This window comes from Hemitrygon akajei, chromosome 6, assembly GCF_048418815.1.
Source record: "Hemitrygon akajei chromosome 6, sHemAka1.3, whole genome shotgun sequence".
In the NCBI taxonomy this organism is placed as follows: domain Eukaryota; kingdom Metazoa; phylum Chordata; class Chondrichthyes; order Myliobatiformes; family Dasyatidae; genus Hemitrygon; species Hemitrygon akajei.
The window spans coordinates 148,037,597-148,062,587 of record NC_133129.1 but is presented as its reverse complement, the minus strand read 5'-3'; the positions used below and the strand labels follow the sequence as shown (position 1 = coordinate 148,062,587).

Below are 24,991 nucleotides of genomic sequence, written 5' to 3'. Positions count from 1 at the left end.
TAACCATTCCTACTCCTGAGCCATCCAAGTCTCTGTAATGGCCACAACATCATAGCCCCAAGTTCTTGTCCACACTCTAAGCTCATCTGCTTTGTTCATAATATTCCTTATATTAAAATAGACACATCTCAAACCATCGGCCTAAGCGTGTCCCTTCTTGATCACCTGCCTATCCTTGCTTTTGTACTGTCTCCAGACTTCCTCTGTTTGTAACCCAACCACCTCTTTCTTTGTCTCTTCAGTTTGGTTCCCACCCCGCAACAATCCTAGTGTAAACTCTCCCCAATAACCTTAGCAAACCTCCCCGCCAGGATATTGGCCTTCCTGGGATTCAAGTGCAACCTGTCCTTTTTGTACAGGTCACTACTGACCCAAAAGAGGTCTCAATGATCCAGAAATCTGAATCCCTGCCCTCTGCTCCAGACCCCCAGCCACGCATTTATCCTCCACCCTACTCTATTCCTATACTCACTGCCATATGGCGTAGGCAGTAATCCCAACGTGAGTACCTTTGTGGTTCTGTTTCTCAACTTCCTTCCTAATTCGCTGTCGTCTGCTTTCAGGACCACCTCTCTTTTCCTGCCTATGTCGTTGGTACCAATATGTACCACGACCTCTGGCTGTTGTCCTTCCCACTTCAGGATATTGTGAACACGATCAGAAACATTCCAGACCCTGGCACCTGGGAGGCAAACTACTATCCATGCTTCTTTCCTGTGTCCACATAATCACCTGTCTTACCCCCTAACTATAGAGTCCCCTATCACTGCTGCCATCCACTTCCTTTCCCTACTCTTCTGAGCCAGACCCTGTGCCAGATGTCTTGTGTCTAGAGGCAGAGGTAAAACTAGAATACTGAACACATATTTGATATTGCTGTTTACTCAGGAGGAGGATGGTGTCACAAGGAGTGCAGAAGAGGAGATAGAAGATATGATGATTGGGATGAAAACAGAAAGCTGTGCTGGGAACACTGGCTATGCTTAAAGAAAAAAAGTCTCTTTGTTTAGGTGGGAGGTATTCTGGAAAGGTGAGGGAGTTGGTGGTGGTGGTGATAAGAATTCTATTAGTTTTTAAATAGTCAGGGAGAGAAATAGGACTTGACCACAGATTGAAGTCCTAAATTGGTGGTTAGGATGAGATAATGCAGAACTCAATTGGGTGAGATGCTTTGCAGTTAATGGGAGGATTGGAAAGTTGGATGCCTTTAAAAGTGGGATAGGCGAAGTTCAGAGCCACAATGTTCAGTTTGAATGACAGTCAAGGATTAGCGAACCTGGCCAATGGCGTAATAAGGGCATGTGCCAGTTATAGCTTTAAAAGGATGTTGCTAAACACAAGCAAGTGGTTAGCTCAGTTAGGCATCTTGGTTGGCATGGACAAGTTGTGCCAAAGGGGGTTGTTTTCCATGCTGGATGAAGCTATGACACTAAATAGGTTAGAATAAAATGTTTTATCACAAACATTAAGACAAGAAATATTCTAAAAGAAATTATTGTGGAAGCCATATTGCAATTTTTTTTAAAGTAATAGTGGTTTTGGAAAATGGTAATTTAGGGCCATACAGTATTTTCTGTGATATGAAGTTATAAGATCCTCCAATATTACTAGATGTTGAGAAATTGGGACACAAAAATACAAATTCATCTTTAAAAAGTCCCCAATCTCCATATTTCTCAACTTGTTTGGGAATAAAAGACGGTAATAGTTAACTGGATGAACTGTCAGTAAGTCAATTCTTATACATAAAAGCTCTTGCAGAAATTTGGAAGTGGTTACACTGTTTGAAGAAAGCTAATTATCCAGGAAAACCAGATGGGGTTGTAAACATTTTGGTTTATATTTTACTAACTCGATGGCCATTTTCTAAGCTAAGTATCCTCAAAATGAGCAGTCTTCTTTTATGTCAGGATCACTAGTTTTATTTGTGCATATTATTGTCTGAGTTTATTGAATCCATTACAGTGTGTTGTCTAATGATGAGGGTAGTAGTTGCAAAGGAAACACTTTTTTTTTGCAGCTTAGTCAGCACTTAATAAATAATATACCTAATTCAGTTACCTGTTTTAAAAAAAAAAGTCCAATTGACAATCTTCTTAACTGAAAATGGTGAATGATCTACTGACGCTATCTGTTGAGGTCTGGAGTCTAATGTGATATCTGGCAATTAACCTTGTCTAGTCTGTTTAATGTTGATATGAGAAATGGTCTACATTTAAATTTGCAGGACAACTTTAAAATTTACTAACAGTATAGTCTTTTAGTCTTGCATCACATTTAAATTTGTGATGTAAAACTAAATAATTATACTGTTAGTAAATTTCTGGCTTTAAATCAAAAGTGCCATTTATAAAATCATCTTTTAAGAATTACAAACATTTTGCAATGGTGCTTTTGCTGTGGGATAAATATTTATTATACTTGACAAAATGCAACATTTTATGTTATGAGCAGTCAGGTATCAGCATTCATTCAATACCTCATAGAAAACACATTCTATCCTCAAGGCATACAGTTGTAGTTTGAATGTGAACGTGGAAAATAAGTTGACAGTTCAGTAATGCTTTGAGGAAATGCTACATTGTTGGAGGTGCCATCAGTAGAAGAAGCACAAAATTGGATAAGTCTTAGAGGCACCAAATATTATTTACCCTCTCTGGTGAAAAGAAACATTTAAAGAAGAGCAGGAGTGTTTTCTTGTATGTTTTGAACAATATTAATTTATTCTGTTTGTTGGATCTTGTTAAAGCTCAATTTGCCTGTTGGATTGAGCTTTTTACCAGCTGCAAATGTAATTCAAAAAGGCTTCTTTTACATTAAGTATCGTTTGGGCCTAAGATTTTGCACGCATAAAATTGCAAGTCTTCCTTTAATTTTTCTTGAACAGGTCTTTCTATTTGATGTTGATGTGATAATTTTTCTCAGAAAGAAAGCCATGGGAACTTTTAAGTGCCAGAAGTTAGCAATTCTTGATCTTTCTTTTAATAATTTGTAATTGTTTGTGAATTCAATTGAATTTTGTTTGTTGCTGTTAATAGATTTTTAAGGAGTGAAATGTCTGAATGCGTCATTTTGAATCACTCTGGAAATTTAATCAGTTAACTTTTGGGCGGAAGTTATTCATACATACTTGACATAATTTCCACTTTGGGTATATACAGTATGGTGAGCACTTCAGGAGAAATTCAACCTTATTGTCTCAGGAACACTTTTCACTGAGCATTTCTAGGACAAAATAGTCTTCCCAGTACAGTTCCAGAGTGGGAGCTCTTAACTGGAAAATCAGTTAATTAAAATTCAGTAGGCAACCTCCACTCCTTCACCTCCTCGATGTCCATATTGCTCCCCACCTCTATCATTGCTTAATTTCTTGATTTCCCTCAATCTATCCACAAGTGCTTTTATTTTCAATCCCCCACCATCTATCAATTTATGTACCATTATTTTTCAGGCTTTATATGACCTGTGGCTACAGACCATTGTTAACACAACCTCTATTTCAAATGCCAGGACACACCTTTTCAAAGTTTAAAATGTGCAGTGTTTGGTCATTGATGTTCACTCAAGACCTTACAAGACTTTAGGGACTAAGTGTTTAAAGTTGTCTTGTGTATTGTAATTGTACAGCACAGAAACAGGCCCTTGGGCCTATCACATTCACACCAACTATCAAGCAGCTATCGAGTCTTTCCTAATTTTTTTTAACTCTTGCATCCATATTAATTCCACATGTCTTATAAGAGGGATAGTTATAATAGCTAATTAGCCTAGCCTCCAGCATATCTTTACAATGTGAGAGGACATTGGCGCACATGGTAGGAAACCCATCAAGGCATGAGGCAATCATGCAAATTCCAACCTGATAGTATCCAAGTCAGGATCAAACCTTGATTTCCAAATTTTGCACTTTTTTTTGTTCATTAGTATATAAAGCAAAGATGATTTGAATTTAGAATTTTTTGCTTGACTTATTTGTTGGTTTTCTCTTTTCAAGTTCTTTAGGTGTTGGTTCACAGGCAAATGGACCTTCCAGTTCAAACTTGTTGACAATTCCTAAATCTCGATCTGCATCCTTATCTTTAACATCTCACCATCTTGGGCCCAGACGAGCAGGTAACAAATTTTGTTTCCTTTTAAAATCACTTTTGGTTGCTCTTTATAAAACTAAAATAGCAATCAGGAAAGAAGTTGCCGCTTAAAATGTCTAGGATCTACAAGCAGCTTAAAATGAGAACTTACAGAATGGTCTTCGTATGCAAAGCTTGCACCTTTTTGGATATAGGCATGTAGGGATGTGTAAATATCAAAAGAGAGCACTGCTATATTTTTTCTTTGTATGGATGAATATCAAGAGTAAAGTGGAAAAACAGAAAAAACTTGATTTCATTTAGTTTAAAATAAATCCTGTTTTCAGGTCACTTGACACCTACTTCTCTGCTTTATGACTAGTTTCCTTTTGCATAAATGATTTACCAGTTACCTGGCCTTTATTTTTTTAAAGCTGTCTTAGTCAACAGGATGGATCATTAATACTTTTCCAGTGGGGCTGCCAAGTACAAACTTGTTGAAAGAAGCATAAAAGCATTATCACTGTTGCCTCTGGCATGATTGAAAGACTTTCTCATTTAACTTATCACTCCCTGATTCAGACTTATCCGGGTGTGGTATTCAATGTTCCCTCTAATTGTAATGACCAGTGTGTGCAAAAATCTTGTGCTGTGTAATTTTTTGCCTAGTGACAATATCATGTGCACACTGAATTTTATATATTAAGGTATTCATTTTAACAGCAAGCACAACATTGTCAATAGGAACTTTGATCTCTGGGTTTGATCGTTTTCACTCTCATTCAGCTGCACTCTCACAAAACATACTTAGCAGGCTTGTAGTGGGTAATGAAAGATTTTTTCACCAGAGCTCTTGCACACTGTGGTTTGCTTGTTAAATGACACTTTAAAAAGTCATGCTTACAAATATCACTCCACTTCTTCCCACTTGCAAATTTTCCAGCATCGTGATGGTACACGCATGTCACACCAGTTTCTGTATTTATTGTACGTCATAAGCTTTCGATATAACAATTTCTACTGTTTCATTAAGTCATTCTGCTTTATATGAGCTAGCAGTTCTTTTGTGCTTCACGCCCTTTTCTTCTTTGGAATTCAATATAGTGAATCAATAAAGTGAATCAATAATTTCTTCGATTAAAAAAACAGTATAAGTAAGCCAGTTCTAAAATCTGCAGACAATTCATCGCAAACTCCACATTGTCAACACCGTCCGCATCAGAAACCAGAAAATGAAATGTGATTGTGTACAATTGTGAAATATATTAAATATGCCAGTGAGGTAGAGGGTGACATGCAGTTTAAATTCCTTTGTGTGCTGGTAGCAAACAATGCATTGCACACATCTTAAAACAGTGTTTCTCAACTGGGGTTCTGTGAGAGATTGTAATTTAAAAAAATAAAAATCATTTTCTGAACATTGTACATTGCGCAATGCTAGAGCTCGCAGTGGTGGGCTGTGACCAAACAGTCCCATTAGCAATCTCAGCCTAGTATGGCAGAGTGCAGTTGGACCATGTTCATTTGGTTAAGTCCATTCTCAGTTTTCAATGCGAGATAGGGGAGGTCATTGATGATTGGTCAGTGCTGTATTGCACGAAGGGGAGGACGGTAGTCTGATAATTGGTGAGCACTGTATTACACAGAGGGGAGGATGGTAGGCTGATGGTGTGCGCTGTTGAGCACTGTTTTACATAGAGGGGAGGACAGTAGGCTGATGAGCATGAAGTATGTTTTCTGAGCTTTGAATGGACTCTTCCAACTTGGGTTGTGATGTCAACCACTCCCTCCTGGATTACCTTCCCTAACTTCCCTTAACGTGCTGCCGATTGATTTATGGGTGCAAATAAACTCTACTGGTGTAGTAGAAAACTAGAGGGAAATTTTCATTCTAAAGAAGAATGTTTACATGCCGCAATTCAACTGCTGGCGTGCCACAGATAACATATTTTCATATTTTGTGCAGTTTTCTCATTTAGTTATTTATTATGCCATTCTTATGCAACAATGGACACAACGAAAATTCAGTCTTTACAATGAAAGCTACTTATCAGTGGATTTTACATGGACTGGTGATCTGAGTTGTCCTATTCCATTGTGCTAGTCTGTGGTAAGCAACTTACAAATGCCGCAATGGCTCCAGCAAAATTGTAAAGATACTCAACTACAAATCGCAGCTATATGACATGTAAAATTTCTGATTATTTTAAATGATATTGGAATCTTAAAATAAGCAGAGTAAAGCTTTTGTTAATAAAGTTGCAGTCAGTAACAGGGTTCAGGAAGCAAGTTATTTAGTAGCAGAATTTATTACCTAGAAAAGGCAAAGTCACACAGTTGGTGAGAACCTAATAATGCCAGCACGTTATAGTGGGTAAAATGCTAGGACAAGATACAATACAAGAATTTAAAAGGTTTCACTGTCAAATAATATGATAAGTCGATGTATTGATGACATGTCACATGATGTAGAAGAGATTTTGTGTAATAAACTGAAAAACAACAAATTCTCTGTCCAGATTGACGAGTCAACAGATATCATCAATAAATGTCATGTTGTAGTATTTAAGTGATTTGTAAATGATGGTGAAATTCAAGAAAAATTTTTCTGTTGCAAAGAGCTGCCCAAAAAAAGCAAAGGCCAAGATATATTTAATGTTTGGTCTTTATATCTGGAAGCAAAAGTTCTGGCTTGGAGGAACTCTGTTTGCACCTGTACTAAAGGTGCCCCATCATTGGTTGGTTCCAAGAAATAAACATTGCCACAACACACTGTGGAACTTGTGTGGACTTGCATCATATTTGCAACATCTGTGCAGGGCATGATTCAGGTCTTAACCAGAGAATTGAGGCTGCCTTCAGCATTAAAGTGTCAACCCTATCAGGACTGCTACCTTGAAGTTGGAATTGTATATCTCACAGTTAGATTCAATTTTCACAATTACTGCCTGGGTCATGTGCTTTGATTTAGCAGGGACTTGGGCAGGTCAGAATCAGTGTTATTTCGAATCAGAATCAGTTTTATTATCACTCACAAATGTTGTGAATTTCTTTTTGTTTTGTGGCAGCAGTAAAGTGAAAAGCATAAAATACTCTTAAGTTACAATAAAAATAAAAAGTGCAAAAGGTGGCAAGTTTCTGTGTGAGGCTGTTTGGGGAATTATGAAGTATTCACATTCAGAACTACTACAGTTGAAATCTGCAGCCATAGATTTAAATTTGGCCACATGGAGAGCATTTAAAGGCATTAGGTATGCATAACCATATCTCCTTAACATAAATATTTTTGGAATCTATGATCCCACTGACTTGGCCCCTCCCCAATCTCTGTCTTTGGCCCCACCCCTTCTGTGCTCCATCTTTGTGCACACCTGATACAGCAGCACCAAGCCTTTTGTATTCTCCATTGTTTGTTTTAGAAGAGCGTGGCCTCTGTGTCTCTCCTTTCCATCCCAACAGTTTGCTTATCTCCATGCAGTTATGGTTGTCTAATTCCTTGAATCTTCACATGCAACCAATATTCCCAGCACCACCAGTCAGCTTCGTGTCTAACTGTTACTTGCACATCCAAAACCATTATGATGAATTTTCCAAGTTCACGTATGTATCTTTTCTGTTTTTTTTGCTTGTTAAGTGATAGATGTATCTCACCAGGCACTGTAATCTTTTTGAAGTTAGTAACACTTAAAAAAATGTTTTTACTATTTATATTGTTATAAACACAATAACCCTAAAATTAATAGTATTCAAATTTCCAGGTTACATTGTATTGGAATGTACTGTGCCATATTTGTAAACCAGATTTTCTATAATTAACTCTGTTTATCAACAAATAATTTCCTTAAATTTCTGATGTGCAGAATTTAGCAATGCAAGATGGGCCTGGCATTTTGGGTATAAAGTTATAGGGAGCTACAGCAGAGAAACAGGCCTTTCAGCCCATCTAGTCTGTTCCGAACTATTATTCTGCCTCATCCCATCGACCTACACCTGGACCATAGCCCTCCATACCACTCCCCCATGCATTCCACACTTTTACCAGTGAAGTTCCCCTTCAGGATCCCCTGAGATAGTTCACCTTTTACCCTTAACCCATGACTCTAGCTCTAGTTTCGCCCAACTTGAATGGAAATAAACCTGCTTGTGTTTACTGTATCTATACCCCTCATAGTTTTGTATACCTTTTAGCATATTTCCCCTCATTCTCCAATGTTCCAGCCTATTCATTCTTTCCCTGTATCTCAGGTCCTCCAGTTCCAGTGACATCCTTGTAAGTTTTCTCTGTACTCTTTCAACCTTATTGGTATCTCTCCTTTAAGTAGATAACTAGAAGTGCACACAATACTCCAGATTTGCCTCACCACCATCTTATACAACTTCAACATGACATTCCAATTCCTGTACTCGGTGTTTTGATTCATGAATGCCAATGTGCCAAAAGCTCTCTTTACAACCCCATCTACCTGTGGTACATCTTTCAAGGAATTATGGATCAGTAGAATACAGCAATCAGAAACTATCTAAAGCACATGCTTACAAAAACTTGTGTTATTAAGAGTGTAAGGTAACTGCTAAATACAAACAAAGCAAAGGAATTTATTTCTTTTGAATGCCAATAAATATTTTATTAAAAATTGAGTTTTAGAATTTGGTACAAAATTAAGTTCATAGTATTATAATAGTAGCGAGAAGAGGGCATAGCCTGGATGGTGGGGGTCTTGTGCCAGTGCTCCACGTATATGTACTGGTTACTTTAAATTGTTCATTTAGTATCATATACCCATTAGCTAATACACACAGAAGGAAGTAGTGCTTTATTGCAGACTTGTGTTAGGCTGCTTGGAATTGGCTTTCAATTCCTAAAATACAGAAAGTTCAAATGATGGGTAACCAGAAGCTTGAGGTTGGAATGAAAAGTTCTACAAAGCAGTGACCCAAACGATCGGTTTGTTTTCTCTAATGCCAAATTGGATGTAGTGCAATGAAATGCTGCTTCAGCTGGGAGAAGTGTTTGGTCTTTAAATAGTGAGAAGGGAAGAGGTAAAAGGGCAGTTTTGCAACTCCAACATCTCTATGGGAATATTTCATACAGATTTCATCACTCTAATGGAATTTTATTTTTGGCTTTCACATGATGAAAACAATTGGGACGTGAAGATTACTAACTGTTAAAATGAATTGCATTTTTCACATCTAAACTATTTCCGCAAAATTATAAATGGGCAAAGTGTGCTGCCGTGGATCATATTGTACCCTAAATGTAACGTGGTTTAGGTTGTCTTTTAATCCATTTTCGGTATTTCAGGTTTTAGGTAGTGGAGTATAGTGCCACATATTGATGAAATGTGGATTTACATCCTTAGTTTATCCACACTGAGGAGATTACAGTGGATGCATGACAAGACCAGTACATCAAGTGGAGAAAAAATTTCTGAGAGAGAACTTACTATGTTGCACACTTGGTGCATTTGGTTCAGAATAATTTTGACAGAGGCCCAGATGTATAATTTACTACTGATTCTGCTTAAGTAGTTAAAGTACAGCAGAAAATATTTGAAAATTTATTTGGAATTAAATATACATTTCCTCAAGCTAGAGATTTTGAAATAAAATATTTGTGATATAGTTTGATTCAACTGATGAATCCTCTTTTTGTTCTAGGTACTTCTCCAAGCCTCAGTCCTGTGAATTCCCCAACTCATGGACCAGGGGCAATGGCAAGCTTTAATCGCTCACCAGTAGAATTTCCTGATACTGCTGATATTTTGACCAAACCAACTGTGAATCTTCATAAACCAATTGGATACACATTTAGTTCTCCAGAGTTTCAACAGTCAGCTAGAATATCAAGCACAATACTCTGCAGCAGGTACATGATACATTACTGAATGTGTGTGCTGAAAGTTGAGTGTGATTTCTTAAAAAACAAAATAGAGAAGAAATGAACATTTCAAGGGAATAAAATAATATAACTTTATTCCTTCATTTTACCTTTTTGATAGAAAATACATATGATACAGTTTTGATTAAGTTGATAATGTTATGTTCAAAATTTCTAAGAAATTCCACAAGGTTTTTAACAAATGCTGCACTGATATGGGATACCTATACAAGAACTTGTACAGTTTTTTTTTAATTTTTTTATTAGTTTTTCAAAACATTTTACAAAATTAAAAACCCCAAATCCCAATGAGGAGCATTAATACAGAGCAAGGTTAAGCATACAATAACAATATGCTACAAAGGAAGAGAATTTAACAAAAAAGCACCTAAATTAAAGACAAGTGAGCTTAGTGTCCTCCCCAAACCTCACAACACAAGAAAAAAAACAACAATTCCAGACCAACCACCACACAATATAGAGAGTATAAGTCCGGACAGTCAAACTCCCAGACTGTGAATACACTTAGCAACAGAGGATAATAATGCCTACTACCAGGAAAAAAAGGGAGCTGAAAGCAAGGGGCCGAAAAGAAAAAAAAACCCTAGTCAAGAGGAAGGTTATGAAAGTACTCGATAAAAGGCCCCCAGATCTTATGGAACTTTAAATCCGAATTGAGAACTGAATAATGAATTTTTTCGAGGTCTAAGCAGGCCATAATGTCGTTAAGCCATTGCGCATGAGTGGGCGGGGCAACATCTCTCCATCTAAGGAGGATCAAGCGTCTCGCCAAGAGAGAGGCAAAGGATAGTATTCGGCATTTGGTCGGACCCAGACATAAATCTGTCTCGCCCCAAAAACCGAACAGAGCAATTAAGGGGTTAGGTTCTAGGTGCTGATTCAGAATACCCGATAGTGTAGTGAAGACATCTTTCCAGAATTTCTCCAAGCTAGGACAGAACCAGTACATATGGATGAGAGAGGCCACGCCCCTCTTGCATTTATCACAGAGCGAACTAATGCCAGGGTAGAATCGAGATAGTTTAGATTTAGACATATGGGCTCTATGAACAATCTTAAACTGTAAGAGACAATGGCGAGCACAAAGAGAGGTTGAGTTAACCGATTTGAGAACTGAGTCCCAGCTCTCCTCGGATAAGGAGATATTTAAATCCTGCTCCCAGGCCATTTTAATTTTATCCACAGGGGCCCGTCGTAAGGCTGCTAGTTTATCTTGGATAATTGAAATTAAACCTTTACCTAGTGGGTTAATGGAGAGAAATAGGTCCATAGCATTTTTCGCAGGCATTTCAGGAAAGTTAGGAATTAAAGGAGCAGTAAAGTGTCGGATTTGGAGATATCTGAAAAAGTGAGCGTTAGGCAGGTTGAACTTAACAGAGAGCTGTTGAAAAGAAGCGAAGCGGTTATCAATGAAGAGATCTTCAAAATGTCTAATGCCCTTCCTGTACCAAACATGGAATGCTGAATCGAACGTGGTAGGTAAAAAAAGGTGATTATGTGCGACAGGGCTAGAAATGGAAAACCCCTGGAAACCATAGCACTTCCTGAACTGAGCCCATATACGCAAAGTGTGTCTAACCAGAGGATTAGCTATTGATCTGGGCAGACTGCTAGGGAGTGCAGAGCCAAGAAGTGCAGATATAGATAATTCTTTAGTGGAGCTCAACTCCATTGCCACCCAGTTAGGGCACTCAGGTTGACCGTGGAAGAAAGACCAGAAGGCAGCACAACGTATATTAGCTGCCCAGTAATATAAGCAAAAGTTAAGTAAAGCCATGCCACCCTCTTTTTTAGATTTTTGGAGGTGGATTTTATTAATTCTAGAGCGCTTATTCTGCCACAGATATGACAAAATAATAGAGTCTAAGAAATCAAAAAAAGATTTAGGAATAAAAATTGGGATAGATTGAAATAAGTATAAAAATTTGGGGAGAACATACATTTTGACAACATTGATACGACCTACCAAGGACATAGATAGAGGTGACCATTGGTACAGTTCTTGTATAGTTCAGGTATGACATATGGAAGTCAATTTTAAGGGCGAGAAAGTAAAACTGATTGAGGTTAGAAATGGAATTGGATGCACATCAGCACTGGCCGGGTATGCAGACCATTATTTACTACAGAGTGAAACTTAACTTCATGGGTGCCTTCACTCCCAGATGACCTCAATATCTTTTATGCATGCTTTGAAAGGGAGAATAAAATTACGTCTGTGCTGATCCCTGCTGCATCTATTGACCTTCTGATCATGGTCTGGGATGCCAACATCAGAATACCTTTCAAGAGGGTGAACCCTTGTAAAGCAAGGGCCCTGATGGTGTACCTAGTAGGGCTCTGAAAACCTGTGCCAACAACTAGCTGGAGTGTTCAAGGATACCTTCAATCTCCCATTGCTGCAGTCAGTTTCCCACTTGCTTCAAAAGGTCGACAATTATACCAGTGCCCAAGAAGAGTAGGATGAGCTGCCTCAATGACTATTGCCAAGTGGACTCACATCTACTGTGATGAAGTAGTTTGAGAGTTTGGTCATGGCTAGGATCAACTCCTGTCTAAACAAGCACCTTGGACCTGCTGCAATTTCCTATCGCCACAGTAGGTCTACAGTGGATGCAATCTCACTGTTTTTCCATTCAGCCTGGAGAATAGTACCTACACCAGGCTGCTCTTTATTGATTATAGCTCAGCATTCAACGCAATCATACCCTCAGTTTAAATCAACAAGCTCCAGAATCTGGGCCTCTGTACCTCCCACTGCAACTGGATCCTCACTGGGAGACCACGGTCTGTGCAGCATGGAAATAACACTTCCTCCTCCTCTTTGACACTCAACACTGGTGCACCTCAAGGATGTATGCTTAGCCCACTGTTCTACACTTCCTCCACCCATGGTTGTGTGGCTGGGCACAGCTTAAATGCTGTCTATAAATTTCCTGGAGACACAACTATAGTTGGCAGAATTTCAGCTCGTGACAAGGAGGCATACTGGAACCAGATAGATCAACTGGTTCAGTGGTGTTGCAGCAATGTCAGTATAACCAAGGAATTGATTGTGGACTTCAGGAAGGTGAAGTCGAGCAAACAGACACCAGACCTCATTGAGGAAAGAGTGAGAAGTTTCAAGTTCCTGGGTGTCAACATTTCTGAAGATATACCTTGAGCTCAACATATTGATGCAATTACCAAGAAGGCATGACAATGGCTACTTCTCATTAGGAGTTTTAGAAGAATTGGTATGTCATGAAAGACACCTGCAGATTTTTACAGATGTACTGTGGAGAGCATTCTAACTGGTTGTATCACCATCTAGTATTAAAGGGCCACTGCACAGGATCAGAAAAAGCTGCAGAAAGTTGGAAACTCAAGTCAGTTCCATCATGGGGAACTAGCCTTCTCAGCATCCAGGATATCTTCAAAAGGTGATGCCTCAAAATGGTGGCATCCATCATTAAGGACCTCTATCCCCCAGGATATACAGGTAGTCCCCGAGGTATGAACGTCCGACTTACGGACAACTCGTACTTACGAACTGAGGAAGGAGAATGCCGTCCGCCATTTTAAGTCTGATCGCAACGCCGTTCGCCATTTTAAGTCGTTGCCATTGACACTGTGTTGAGTGTTTATATTTGGCTTAAATTTTTTCTTAGTAAGATTCACCCTGACCCCACCCCCGTTCTGGTTGGCTGGTGGCGCAGTGAGATCAGTGCTGGGCTGGAGAACGGAGGTTCCTGAGTTCGATTTAGTGACAGACCGCTCCCGTGCCGGGTTGATGTCGATCCAGTGACTCCCGTACCATCCGTGCCAGGTTGATGTCGAGCTCGCAACTCGACCTCGTAAAAAAAACCTGCCACTTCCAGTTTAAATTCCCACGTGGAATATTGTGGAGGATCAAATACCCAAACCAAGCACAGCCCCCACTTGTCCCATTTAACCTGTCTCAGTGTGGCGGAGTTTAGGGCCTGGGAATTCAGTGTGATGGGCCTTGGGAGCCGGTGGAGCTTGGGATCTGTTGCCCGCAGTGTCTCTGTTCCGTTGACGGGAAGCAATTGTGATTGAAAATAAAGTGGAAATAATAAAGCGTTTGGAAAGAGGTGAAACACCATCGGTCATTGGAAAAGCTTTAGGCTACAGTTGGTCAACGATTGGAACAATTTTAAAGGATAATGGATAAAGCGAGAATAATGGAGCATGTGAAAGGCTCTGCCCCGATGAAAGCTACAATTATTACTAAGCAACGCAGTGGTTTAATTATTGGAATACATACGTTTCTTAAGTGTTTTATATGCATAGAAAGGTAAAATATATACTAAGACAAACGTTTGACTGAAGCTAAATAATACCGGATGTACTTGTTCCGACTTACGTACAAATCCGACTTAAAGACGGACTCAGGAACAGAGCTCGTACGTAACCTAGGGACTGCCTGTACTCCCATCAAGGAGGAGGTACAGGAGCCTGAAGACACACTCAATGTTTAAGGAACAGCTTTTCTTGTGCCATCTGATTTCTGAATGGTAGATGAACCCATGAACACTACCTCAGTTTTTGTTCTCTTTCTGCACTGCTAATTTAATTTAAAAGAGAAAAATATGTGTTCATTAATTGTAATTTATATTTTTATTATATGTATTGCAATGTATGGCTTCCACAAAACAACAAATTTCATGGCATATGCCAGTGATATTAAACTCCTAATTCTGATTTCCAACTTTTTGAAAAAGTGCTCTGTGGTCTTTCATACTCACTTTATAATAGATAGGGATTGCAGTTTCAGATTGGTTTCTGTAATTTGACATCTTTGATAGTTCAGTTTTGATAGAGTGTCAGCCTGATTTCTACTTCCTTGCAGTCATGCTAGAACCCAGAAGCTTATGATTCAAAATAAGGTTTTACCATAGCTCGAATTATCTGGCCAGAAGCCAGAGTTTTTAGTTGAAAAGAATAGGAATTCTACATCTCTCAGACCTGACAAAAAAAAAATCAAGGTTCTAATATATTCGGTTTTTGTTTTGAAAAACCGCTCTCACATCCTTAAAAAAATATATTGAAGAAAACACCAGGGCAAGATACGAGGGGTGATTGATAAGTTTGTGGCCTAAGGTAGAAGGAGTCAATTTTAGAAAACCTAGTACATTTATTTTTCAACACAGTCTCCTCTTACATTTACTCACTTAGTGCAGTGGTCGTGGAGCATACGGATCTTGGACCTCCAGAAAGTGTCCACAGCATGAGTCATTGATAAGTTCGTGGCCTAAGGTAGAAGGAGATGAGTTATACAGCTCTCGTTGGATACATTTGCAGTTCAACTCTTTGAGTGATTATGCAGAAACTTTGAAGTTAATAACTCATCTCCTCACACAAAATGCCGTGGAACACAGCAGGCCAGGCAGCATCTATAAGGAGAAGCACTGTCAATGTTTGGGGCCGAGACCCTTCGTCAGGACCCGACAAAGGGTTTCGGCCCGAAACATCGACAGTGCTTCTCCTTATAGATGCTGCCTGGCCTGCTGTGTTCCACCAGCATTTTGTGTGTGTTGTTTGAATTTCCAGCATCTGCAGATTTCTTCGTGTTAACTCATCTCCTACCGTAGGCCATGAACCTATCAATCACCCTGATGAGTTATTAACTTCACACTTTCTGCGTAATCACTCAAAGAGTTGACCTGTATGTTCATGTAACGAGAGCTGTATAACTCATCTCCTTTTACCTTAGGCCACAAACTTATCAATTACCCCTTCTGTGGACACTTTCTGGAGGTCCAAGATCCATATGCTCCATGACCGCTAGACTAAGTGTGTAAATGTAGGAGGGGACTATGTTGAAAAATAAATGTGCTATGTTTTCTAAAATTGACTCCTTCTATCTTAGGCCACGAACTTATCAATCACCCTTTGTACAATTAGGAATCATATTTGCATGATTTTGAAAAAATCTATTTTTCTTATTCAATGTTTTATAGAATTTTTATTCCAAATCTTAGATAAATATGGCTGCCTATCAACTGATAAAGATTCTAGTATAAACTAATGCTATGTTTATTATTAAAGAAGTTTCTATTGCACAGTTTAAAAATGCATTATTCCTTGAGCAACATTCCCTGTAAGTTGAGTACTTGCTGCACTATCTTAACTGTGGTTGAGACAAAGTGGAGTTTATTGTTGTATGCATAGGTACACGCCATGCTTGATGTTCTAGTTCTGACTTTTAGCCACAGGCCTAAGGTACAAGTTTTATTTTGCCTTAGAAGTGCAATAAATACTAATATTTCCCAGATTGATTATAAAATAGACAACGCAGCTTTGAGCTGTTTTACATTTAGGCTCTCTTTTCAAATCTAGATTTTAAGAAAGTAAAACCAATTCTTTATTTTTTCTTTAAGTACATATAAAGAGGAAAATAAGTATTTATGCATTTTGTTCATTTTCTCCCCTATGTATTGTTTGTTCTTTCACAAAACTGTACTAGTTGTGGCCGGCATGTGACTAGACCTGTTCAAAATACAGATTTACAAACAGTTGCAGAATCACCACATGTCAAGAAACCAGGTACGTTCATAAACAAAGTCTGTATTTGTGAATGTTAAGTATTCCCCTCAAAAAAACACTTTAATTTATGTTCCACTACTGATGTAAACTGTTTTTATTGTTATAATTTAGTGTGATATTAGAGGGATTGTTCATTCCCCTTGTTGTCCAGGGATAATACCATTCATTTTAAAAACCTGTATTTTCTGGCCTGGCTGCAACATTGAAAAATCTCACAGTTGAGATTTTTTAAAAAATTAAAAAGAGTGTTTTAATTTCAATAGAACTAGTTCAGAAATGTTAGAGATGCCTTTGAAAAGTTAGAAAACATAATTTATGTTCAGGATAAAAATATTAAATAATATTCAGCAGAATTTTAAAATATTTTAAATTTAACTACTGTAATTTGCTTTTACCAAGAAAAAAATAAGTCCATGATTATAACAAAGTATAAACCAATTTTTAGAAATATTGAAATTTTGAATATGAAGAATATGCTTTATTTTTTTTTAAAGATGAAGGTACTGAAAATGCTGCTAGTAGCAATGAATTGAAGGAATCAAAGGATACAGTGGGGACAGAATATAAAGATCAGCAAGAGAGCAAAAAATCCAAGAAATTTACAAATCATGAGGATCAGCTGATAGAACAACAGAATAATAAATCTGGGGTAAGATGCTCTTTAGCTTTTATTTACTGGTTTTGCAGACGTACATTGAAATTTATTCATATTTGTATCTATGGACAGCTTAAAGTATTCCATTTAGTCTCCATTCTTGTGCAACAATTCATTAAACATCAATTGCAGCACTGATACTAAGAAATTTTAAGTATTTTAGATTATTTCATGTGCATTGAAGTTAAAAAAAAATACAGGTGATATGAAATATTTTTAATGAATCTTTTCAAACAATTTTAGTGTGTATGTTAAAACATCACTCTGAATTGTAAAAGTTAAATCAAAAATTAAAGCAACTTTATATTGTGTATGTAGTTACTAATGTAGTGTCTTTCACATCCTCAGGACTTCTGGAATTCTTTATCATATATTATGTATTTGGTAGACATAAGACAAATGTAGAAGATAAATCTACCTCCCATCTGGAACTGAATTAAAACCTTGCTCCAACTTGGCATTCTCTTAAAGAAACTTACCAAGAAATTTATTGTAGAAGGATCGTTGGTGGGGTAGAGAGAGGTTTTTCAGCACAAATGGGCATGGGGTGTTGTTTGCAAGATGCATTGTTTCTGCTTAATTAAACTAACATTCTTTATAAACTGAGTGTATTTCCTGAAGGTTTGGTTGACACAAAATTCATGGTATTTTGTCAGTTTGGGGAAAGTTTTAAATGGGGAGTTGGCAAGTAAGGAATAGACAGAGTTGCCTGAGATCTGTTCCAGGGCAAAGGACAAAAGATGCAGGTGATTACAATTATAAAGAAACATGGTAGTTAATAAAAATAGATAACCATTAACAATTCCATTTTAGAGAAAAGAGGTTAAACACTGAGACTGCTGAATTTATTTTGATTTTGAAGGTTGTAAAATGTCTTATTTAAACATTTAAATGGGAGGAAGTGGAATGGAGAATTTATAATGCAAATGATGGAAATCAATATTATTTATATGAAAATATAATATTCAAGTGATCACAGGTTATGCTTTTGCTCTCCCCTGCAGAGATGCAGTATAAAATGATAAAATAGAAACAAAAATGCTGTTTCACCAGTGAGGAGGGATTGAGGCCTTGAACACTGCGAAGGATGGGGGTAATAGTATAGTGATTGCATGGGAGTGAACAATGTAACAGTTGGGTGTGTTCAGGATGGTAGTTAACGAAACAGTATTTGACACAGTTAATCTTCATAAAGTTACTTTTCAAAAAATGCTTTTTAATGATACTGCAACACCATCATTGATTTTTTTAAATCAACAGCAAGTTCCAGACCTTTCGCTTGACTCAGCAGATATAGAAGACACTGGGCTGTGCATGGATAAACTAAATAGTTGGAATTTTCCCATTTTTGAACTTGTAGAAATGACTGGAGGACAGTCTGGAAGAATTCTTAGTCAGGTTAGTTCTGCTTATGTTTTATTTTTGTTAATGATTTGGCATGTATTGTCATTGTTCATAAAGTTTTAGCAACACATTCAAAATGCTGGAGGAGTTTAGTTCGCTTAACTTTAGTTCATAAAGTTTTGTTCACTTACAAAAATGTCTAATATAAAACAAAATTCTCAATCTATTTTTTAAAAATTGTGCTTTCTTATCAAAATCTATGTGAGTAAACATATTTCAAGGTGTTTATTGATGTTAGGAATTGAGTTTTGGAAGCAGAATGAAAAAAACTCGTGCTGCGAGATTGCACATCTTGCATGAGTGACTGGAGGAAAAAAATCTACTTCATAGTCTTTATTTTGTCTTCAAATATCTAGGTATAAACAAGGCAAAAACCTAACAAAAGTTTTTGGGTTAATAAATTCTAAACTGCAAACATATTTTAAAATGTATTTTTCCAAAATATGTTGATGAAATATTGAAATACCAACAGGTAATGTTCACATGCAAAACCAAAGTGACAAGTAGCTTTCAAAGAGCCAAATAGTACTATTTTATGAAATATTTATGTCTGAAAATTAATTTGTAGCCCTGATGTAAAACCAGTATCGAGCTCTGTGATAGTGGAAGGTCTTGTCTAGACTTCAATCAACATTTTGTAATAGGCATGCTAAATTGGGTATGAGTCAGAGCAATGATGTCATTATCATGGAGCAAGAAGCCTAGACATGATCCAGCACTACTTCACTATATAATTTTACTAGGGAATCCAAAATGTCTTTTCCTGGCTGACCTTGTCATTGGGAGCAATTGTGAAGCACTTTTTGAAGAAAGCATCATTGATGGACATGAAATTATGATGTCAATAGATTAAAGATATCCAATGAGGGTTTTTGTTGAGATTAAATACATAATTTAATAACTGCAGTTTCAAACCAATATTGTTCAAAATATCTGTGTAATTAAATGGAGCAAGTAACGTTTCCCTGGAGTGGAGAGATGGCGGATTCAGGCTATTGAATATTTTAGTGTCCTTTGTTAACTGCTTGAAGGATAATGTATGTTTGAAAACATGAGTAAATGAGAGTTTTACACAAAAAAGAATGGCAAGGTTATACTTCAATTCTTTAAAGAAAGTTGTAAACAAGATACTTATAAATTTGGTGGATATGTCTTTTAATAGGAAATATTATAAATTGATGATCTTGCATATGTTACTGCAGGGAACTTGAGTTTAAATAGAAAATTATACCAACTGCATTCTCAGTACACTACGTTCTCATGCATTTGGTATCCATAGGGTATTGTGGGTGCCAGTTGCATAAATATGTCGATTGTGTGAAAATTGCTCAAAATAAAAAAAAACTAGTACTGCACACATAAATTTTTAATGGAATTGCCAAACTATATTTTATCTTTCTCACTGGTTATGAATATATCTATAAATTGATGAGGAACCAGTTTGAATTCTTTTAGAACTGTGTGGTTTTTCACCTTTTTGCTTCAGTCTTTTTGATATTTCCAGTTTCTGCTTCAATGTTAAATATAGTTTCACTTTATACTTTTGCCAGGAGTATTCTTATTCAGAGTCATGGATAGATGTGGGAAAGATAATAGTTTATGAAACAATTGGAAACTACTGCCTCTTGTAACGTGAGGGATTCAGGACAGTCTGTTATGTTCTTGGCAGTGCAACATGGCATGCCAGGTTCAAATTTATTTTTTGAAAAATGTTTTATGAAATTATTTAATATAGTTTTTGCAGATTACATGAGAATTCTGTTTGCATAAATACCAGATTTTTAAAAAAAGTTTACTGTAATTTGTGGCTCATATTGTGTAGGATGTGATGAACTTTGAATGTTATTCAAAAAGTTCTTCACGATTGCTGGCAATGATAAAGTCAGCCAGTAAAATACATTTTGGGCTTCCCAAGTAAACATATAGCAGTATATTTTATAATTAAACAAACTAATACATGTATAGTAATATTCCAGTTATTTGTATTTTTAAACTGATTTCATTATATCTCCTTTTTCAACCAGTTTCTGCATCAGCTTTATAACTGACAAAAAATTTGCTGTTTTTAGGTCATTTATTCTCTTTTTCTTGATACTGGCCTATTTGAACTTTTCAAAATCCCCGTTCGAGAGTTTATTAACTATTTTAGTGCACTGGAAAATGGGTACCGTGACATTCCTTGTAAGTATTAATATATTATATTTACGGTAGATAAAGTATGTTCCTATCTGTAGCATTGCTCTTTATTAGTCAGAGAAAATAGTTATTATCTAGCTTTTCTCTTACTATTCCATTGCTTTTTATTCCTAGTTCTGCTTCTTTCCCATCTTACTTTAGTATATCGTTCCCCATTTTGATTCTGCCATCTGTCTTTTCTCTTAGTACTTTTTAGGTTTGAAGGAATGAGTTACCTGGTCTGAAAGTGAAAGAAAACCCTCAAAATTCCAGGATGAAGTTTTTGTAACAGTAGCAGGGAAATTGTTAGTCTCTGTATGTTTTTTTTCTAGCACTTGTAATTTTCTATCTTTTGGCTCTCCTTGTCTTCCAAAGCTGCCTTTTCTTCCACTAATTTGCCACTTAGTCTTGCTGGTTATTCACTTTTCCCTTATTAGTGCCTTCACTTCTCACTTCATCCCTTTAAACTCAAAATTTGAATCCCAACTTTTCTATCCTCATTTTTATCCTCCTAATTTTTTATCTCAACTCTTCCAGGCCCATCTATTTCGTTCATAAGGGATATCATTTTTCTTATTTGTCAGTAACAGTATATTCTATTCAATACATAAATTTTCAAAATCAACACTTCTTTAAAACTAAAAATGAAAATGTTCCAAGGACTGGTAAAGCCAAAAAAAGGCTAAAATGAATGTGAGATTATAATAATTCCTTTAAATTGGTGATAACATCTCCTCACTGAAGATCAACACTGGTGCACCTCAGGGCTGTTTGCTTAGCCCACTGCTCTACTCTCCCTATACCCATGACTGTGTGGCTGGGCATAGCTCATATACCATCTATAAGTTTGCTGATGATACCAGCCATTGTTGGTAGAATCTCAGATGGTGATGAGAGGGCGTACAGGAGTGAGATGTGCCAACTAGTGGAGTGGTGTCGCAGCAACAACCTGGCGCTCAAGATGAAAGAGCTGGTTGTGGACTTCAGGAAGGGTAAGACAAAGGAACATATACTCATAGAGGGATCAGAAGTGGAGAGAGTGAGCATTTTCAAGTTCCTGGGTGTCAAGATCTCTGAGGATCTAAGCTGTTCCCACCATACCGATGCAGTTGTAAAGAAGGCAAGACAGCGACTATACTTCATTAGGAGTTTGAAGAGATTTGGTATGTCAACAAATACACTCAAAAACTAGTGGTGTGCCACAGGGATCAATGCTGGGTCCATTGTTATTTGTCTTCTATATCAGTGATCTGGATGATAATGTAAATTGGATCAGCAAATTTGCTGATGATACAAAGATTGGAGGTGTAGTGGACAGTGAGGAAGGTTTTCAAAGCTTGTAGAGGGATTTGGACCAGCTGGAAAAATGGGCTGAAAAATGGCAGATGGAGTTTAATTTAGACAAGTGTGAGATATTGCACTTTGGAAGGACAAACCAAGGTAGAACATACAAGGTAAATGGTAGGGCACTGAGGAGTGCAGTAGAACAGAGGGATCTGGTAATACAGATACAAAATTCCCTAAAAGTGGTGTCACAGGTATATAGGATGGTAAAGAGAGCTTTTGGTACATTGGCCTTTATAAATAAAAGTATTGAGTATAAGAGTTGGAATGTTATGGTGAGGTTGTATAAGGCATTGGTGAGGTCGAATTTGGAGTATTGTGTGCAGTTTTGGTCACCAAATTACAGGAAGGATATTAAAAGAGTACAGAGAAGGTTTACAAGGGTGTTGCTGGGACTTGAGAAACTAAGTTACAGAGAAAGGTTGAATAGGTTAGGACTTTATTCCCTGGAGCGTAGAAGAATGAGGGGAGATTTGATAGAGGTATATAAAATTATGATGGGTATAGATAGAATGAATGCAAGCAGGCTTTTTCCACTGAGGCTAGGGGAGAAAAAAACCAGAGGACATGAGTTAAGGGTGAAGGGGGAAATGTTTAAATGGAACATTGGGGGGGGGCTTCTTCAGATAGAGAGTGGTGGGAGTGTGGAGTGAGCTGCCAGATGAAATGGTAGATGCAGGCTCTCTTTTAACATTTAAGAAAAACTTGGACAGTTACATGGATGAGAGGTGTATGAAGGGATTTGGTCCAGGTGCAGGTCAGTGGGACTAGGCAGAAGAATGGTTTTGCACACCAAGAAGAGCTAAAAAGCCTGTTTCTGTGCTGTAATGTTCTGTGGTTCTAAAAGCTGTAGATGTACTGTGGAGAGCATTCTGACAGCCTGCATCACTGTCTGGTATGGGGTGGGTGGGGGGGGAAGGTAACTGCACAGGACTGAACGATGCTGCAGAGGGTTGTAAATTTAGTTGGCTCTATCTTGGGTACTAGCCTAGAAAGTAACCAGGACATCTTCAAGAAGTGGAGTCTCAGAAAGGCAGTGTCCATTATTAAGGACCTCCAGCACCCAGGGCATGCCCTTTTCTCACTGTTACCATCAGATAGGAGGTACAGAAGCCTGAAGGCACACACTCAGCGATTCAGGAACAGCTTCTTCCCCTCTGCCTAAATGGACATTGAACCCTTGAATACTATCTCAATTTTTAATAGATATTATTTTTGTTTGCTGCTCAATTTTTAATATACATATACTGTAATTGATTTACTTATTATTATTTTATTTTTCTCTTCTATATTATGTACTGCATTGAACTGCTGCTGCTAAGTTAACAAATTTCATGACACATGTTGATGATAATAAACCTGATTTTGATTCTTAAAAATGTCCTGATGCTATATTATTTTCTACCTGAATAAAATTTTACCATCAATACTTTAGATTTTCTCCATACTTTGTGTTTATTTGTGAAACTTAAAAGAAATGTATCGTTGATAACATTATACTTAATTTAATGACACAGATCTAGTCAGAAAAATCCTGGAATAGGCAGAATTCATGAAGTAGTGCAAAATTGTGAAAAAATATAACATTTTGATTTCCCGTAAATACTGTGGCACTTCCTTTTGTTTTTAACTGCCTTTTTGTTAATCTGCTTTTCTAATTCCTTTTCATTATAATCATTAATTATTGCTCTTTATAATTGGTTTTTCAGTTTCTCATATTGTAATACTTAACACAAAGGACAATCATTATCCACCAATTAATAAAACTTTATTTATCCAGGGAGTAGATAAGATGTCAACAATAAGGAAGGGCACATATGGCTTTCATGAAATCAAATTGTGGAACAAAGCCATGGATTGAAGACTGTAACAATAACTAAATCTTTTGTTTTAGTAGTTTTGCTTAAGGATTGAATATTTATAGAGTAAATAGAATAATCTTCAGAACACCAGAGTAGAATATTTTTGCATCTATCAATGGGAGCAGACAAGGCCTTAGATTTTATCTTGTATCAGAAAGACAGCTTCTCCAACATTGCACCACAGTCTTAAGTTTAAATCATTTTGCTCATGCCTCTGGAGTGAGATTTGTAACACACAATACTTCAAGTCATGAATGCTATTCACTTAGCAAAGTCAATTAATAAATGAAGGAGCACTGAATAGAAGGATAGGCTGATAAAGATGGATGAAGTAGGATTTAAGGAATGCATGAAAAGCAGAATTGTCATCTTAAGCCTTGCATGTTAAAATTGTCTGCTTTTATGCTGAAAATTTCAAGTCATTTATTTAAACAAGTCAAGTCGTTTTTTATTGTCATTTTGACCATAAACTGCTGGTACAGTACACAGTAAGAACGAAACAATGTTCCTCCAGGACCCTGGTGCTACATGAAACAACACAAAACTACACTAGACTGTGTGCGACAATTCAAAGCTACACTAGACTACGTAAAATAACACAAAAATTAAACTAGATTACAGATCTACACAGGACTACATAAAGTGCACAAAATAGTGCAGGGCAGTACAATAATTAATTAATAAATAAATAAATAATAAACAAGACCGTTGGCACAGTACAGGCCAAGTTTCAATATAATAATAAATGATGTAGATGTCAGTCTAGACTCTGAGTATTGACAGTCTGATGGCTTGGGGGAAGAAGCTGTTGCACAGTCTGGTCGTGACAGCCCGAATGCTTCGGTACCTTTTGCCAGATGACAGGAGGGAGAAGAGTTTGTATGAGGGGTGCGTGGGGTCCTTCACAATGCTGTTAGCTTTGCAGGTGCAGCATGTGGTGTAAATGATTGAATAGAGATACACCAATCTATATACCTTCCATAAATTTATTTGCAGACAATTAGCAGACCTTGCACAAGCAGCGTGAACAATT

General features: G+C 37.2%; 1 protein-coding gene across 2 annotated transcripts in view; it reads left to right on the top strand.

The window, feature by feature from the left end:
- The window catches only part of pde3b (phosphodiesterase 3B), a 203,396-nt gene that overhangs the window by 168,231 nt on the left and 10,174 nt on the right, over positions 1–24,991 (top strand). For both annotated transcript variants that reach the window (XM_073049501.1, XM_073049500.1), the window contains exons 5-10: positions 3,995–4,113; positions 9,729–9,936; positions 16,439–16,518; positions 17,013–17,167; positions 18,434–18,571; positions 20,647–20,758. In XM_073049501.1, coding sequence (XP_072905602.1) covers positions 3,995–4,113; positions 9,729–9,936; positions 16,439–16,518; positions 17,013–17,167; positions 18,434–18,571; positions 20,647–20,758 — 812 coding nt within the window. The remainder of the gene's footprint in view (positions 1–3,994; positions 4,114–9,728; positions 9,937–16,438; positions 16,519–17,012; positions 17,168–18,433; positions 18,572–20,646; positions 20,759–24,991) is intronic.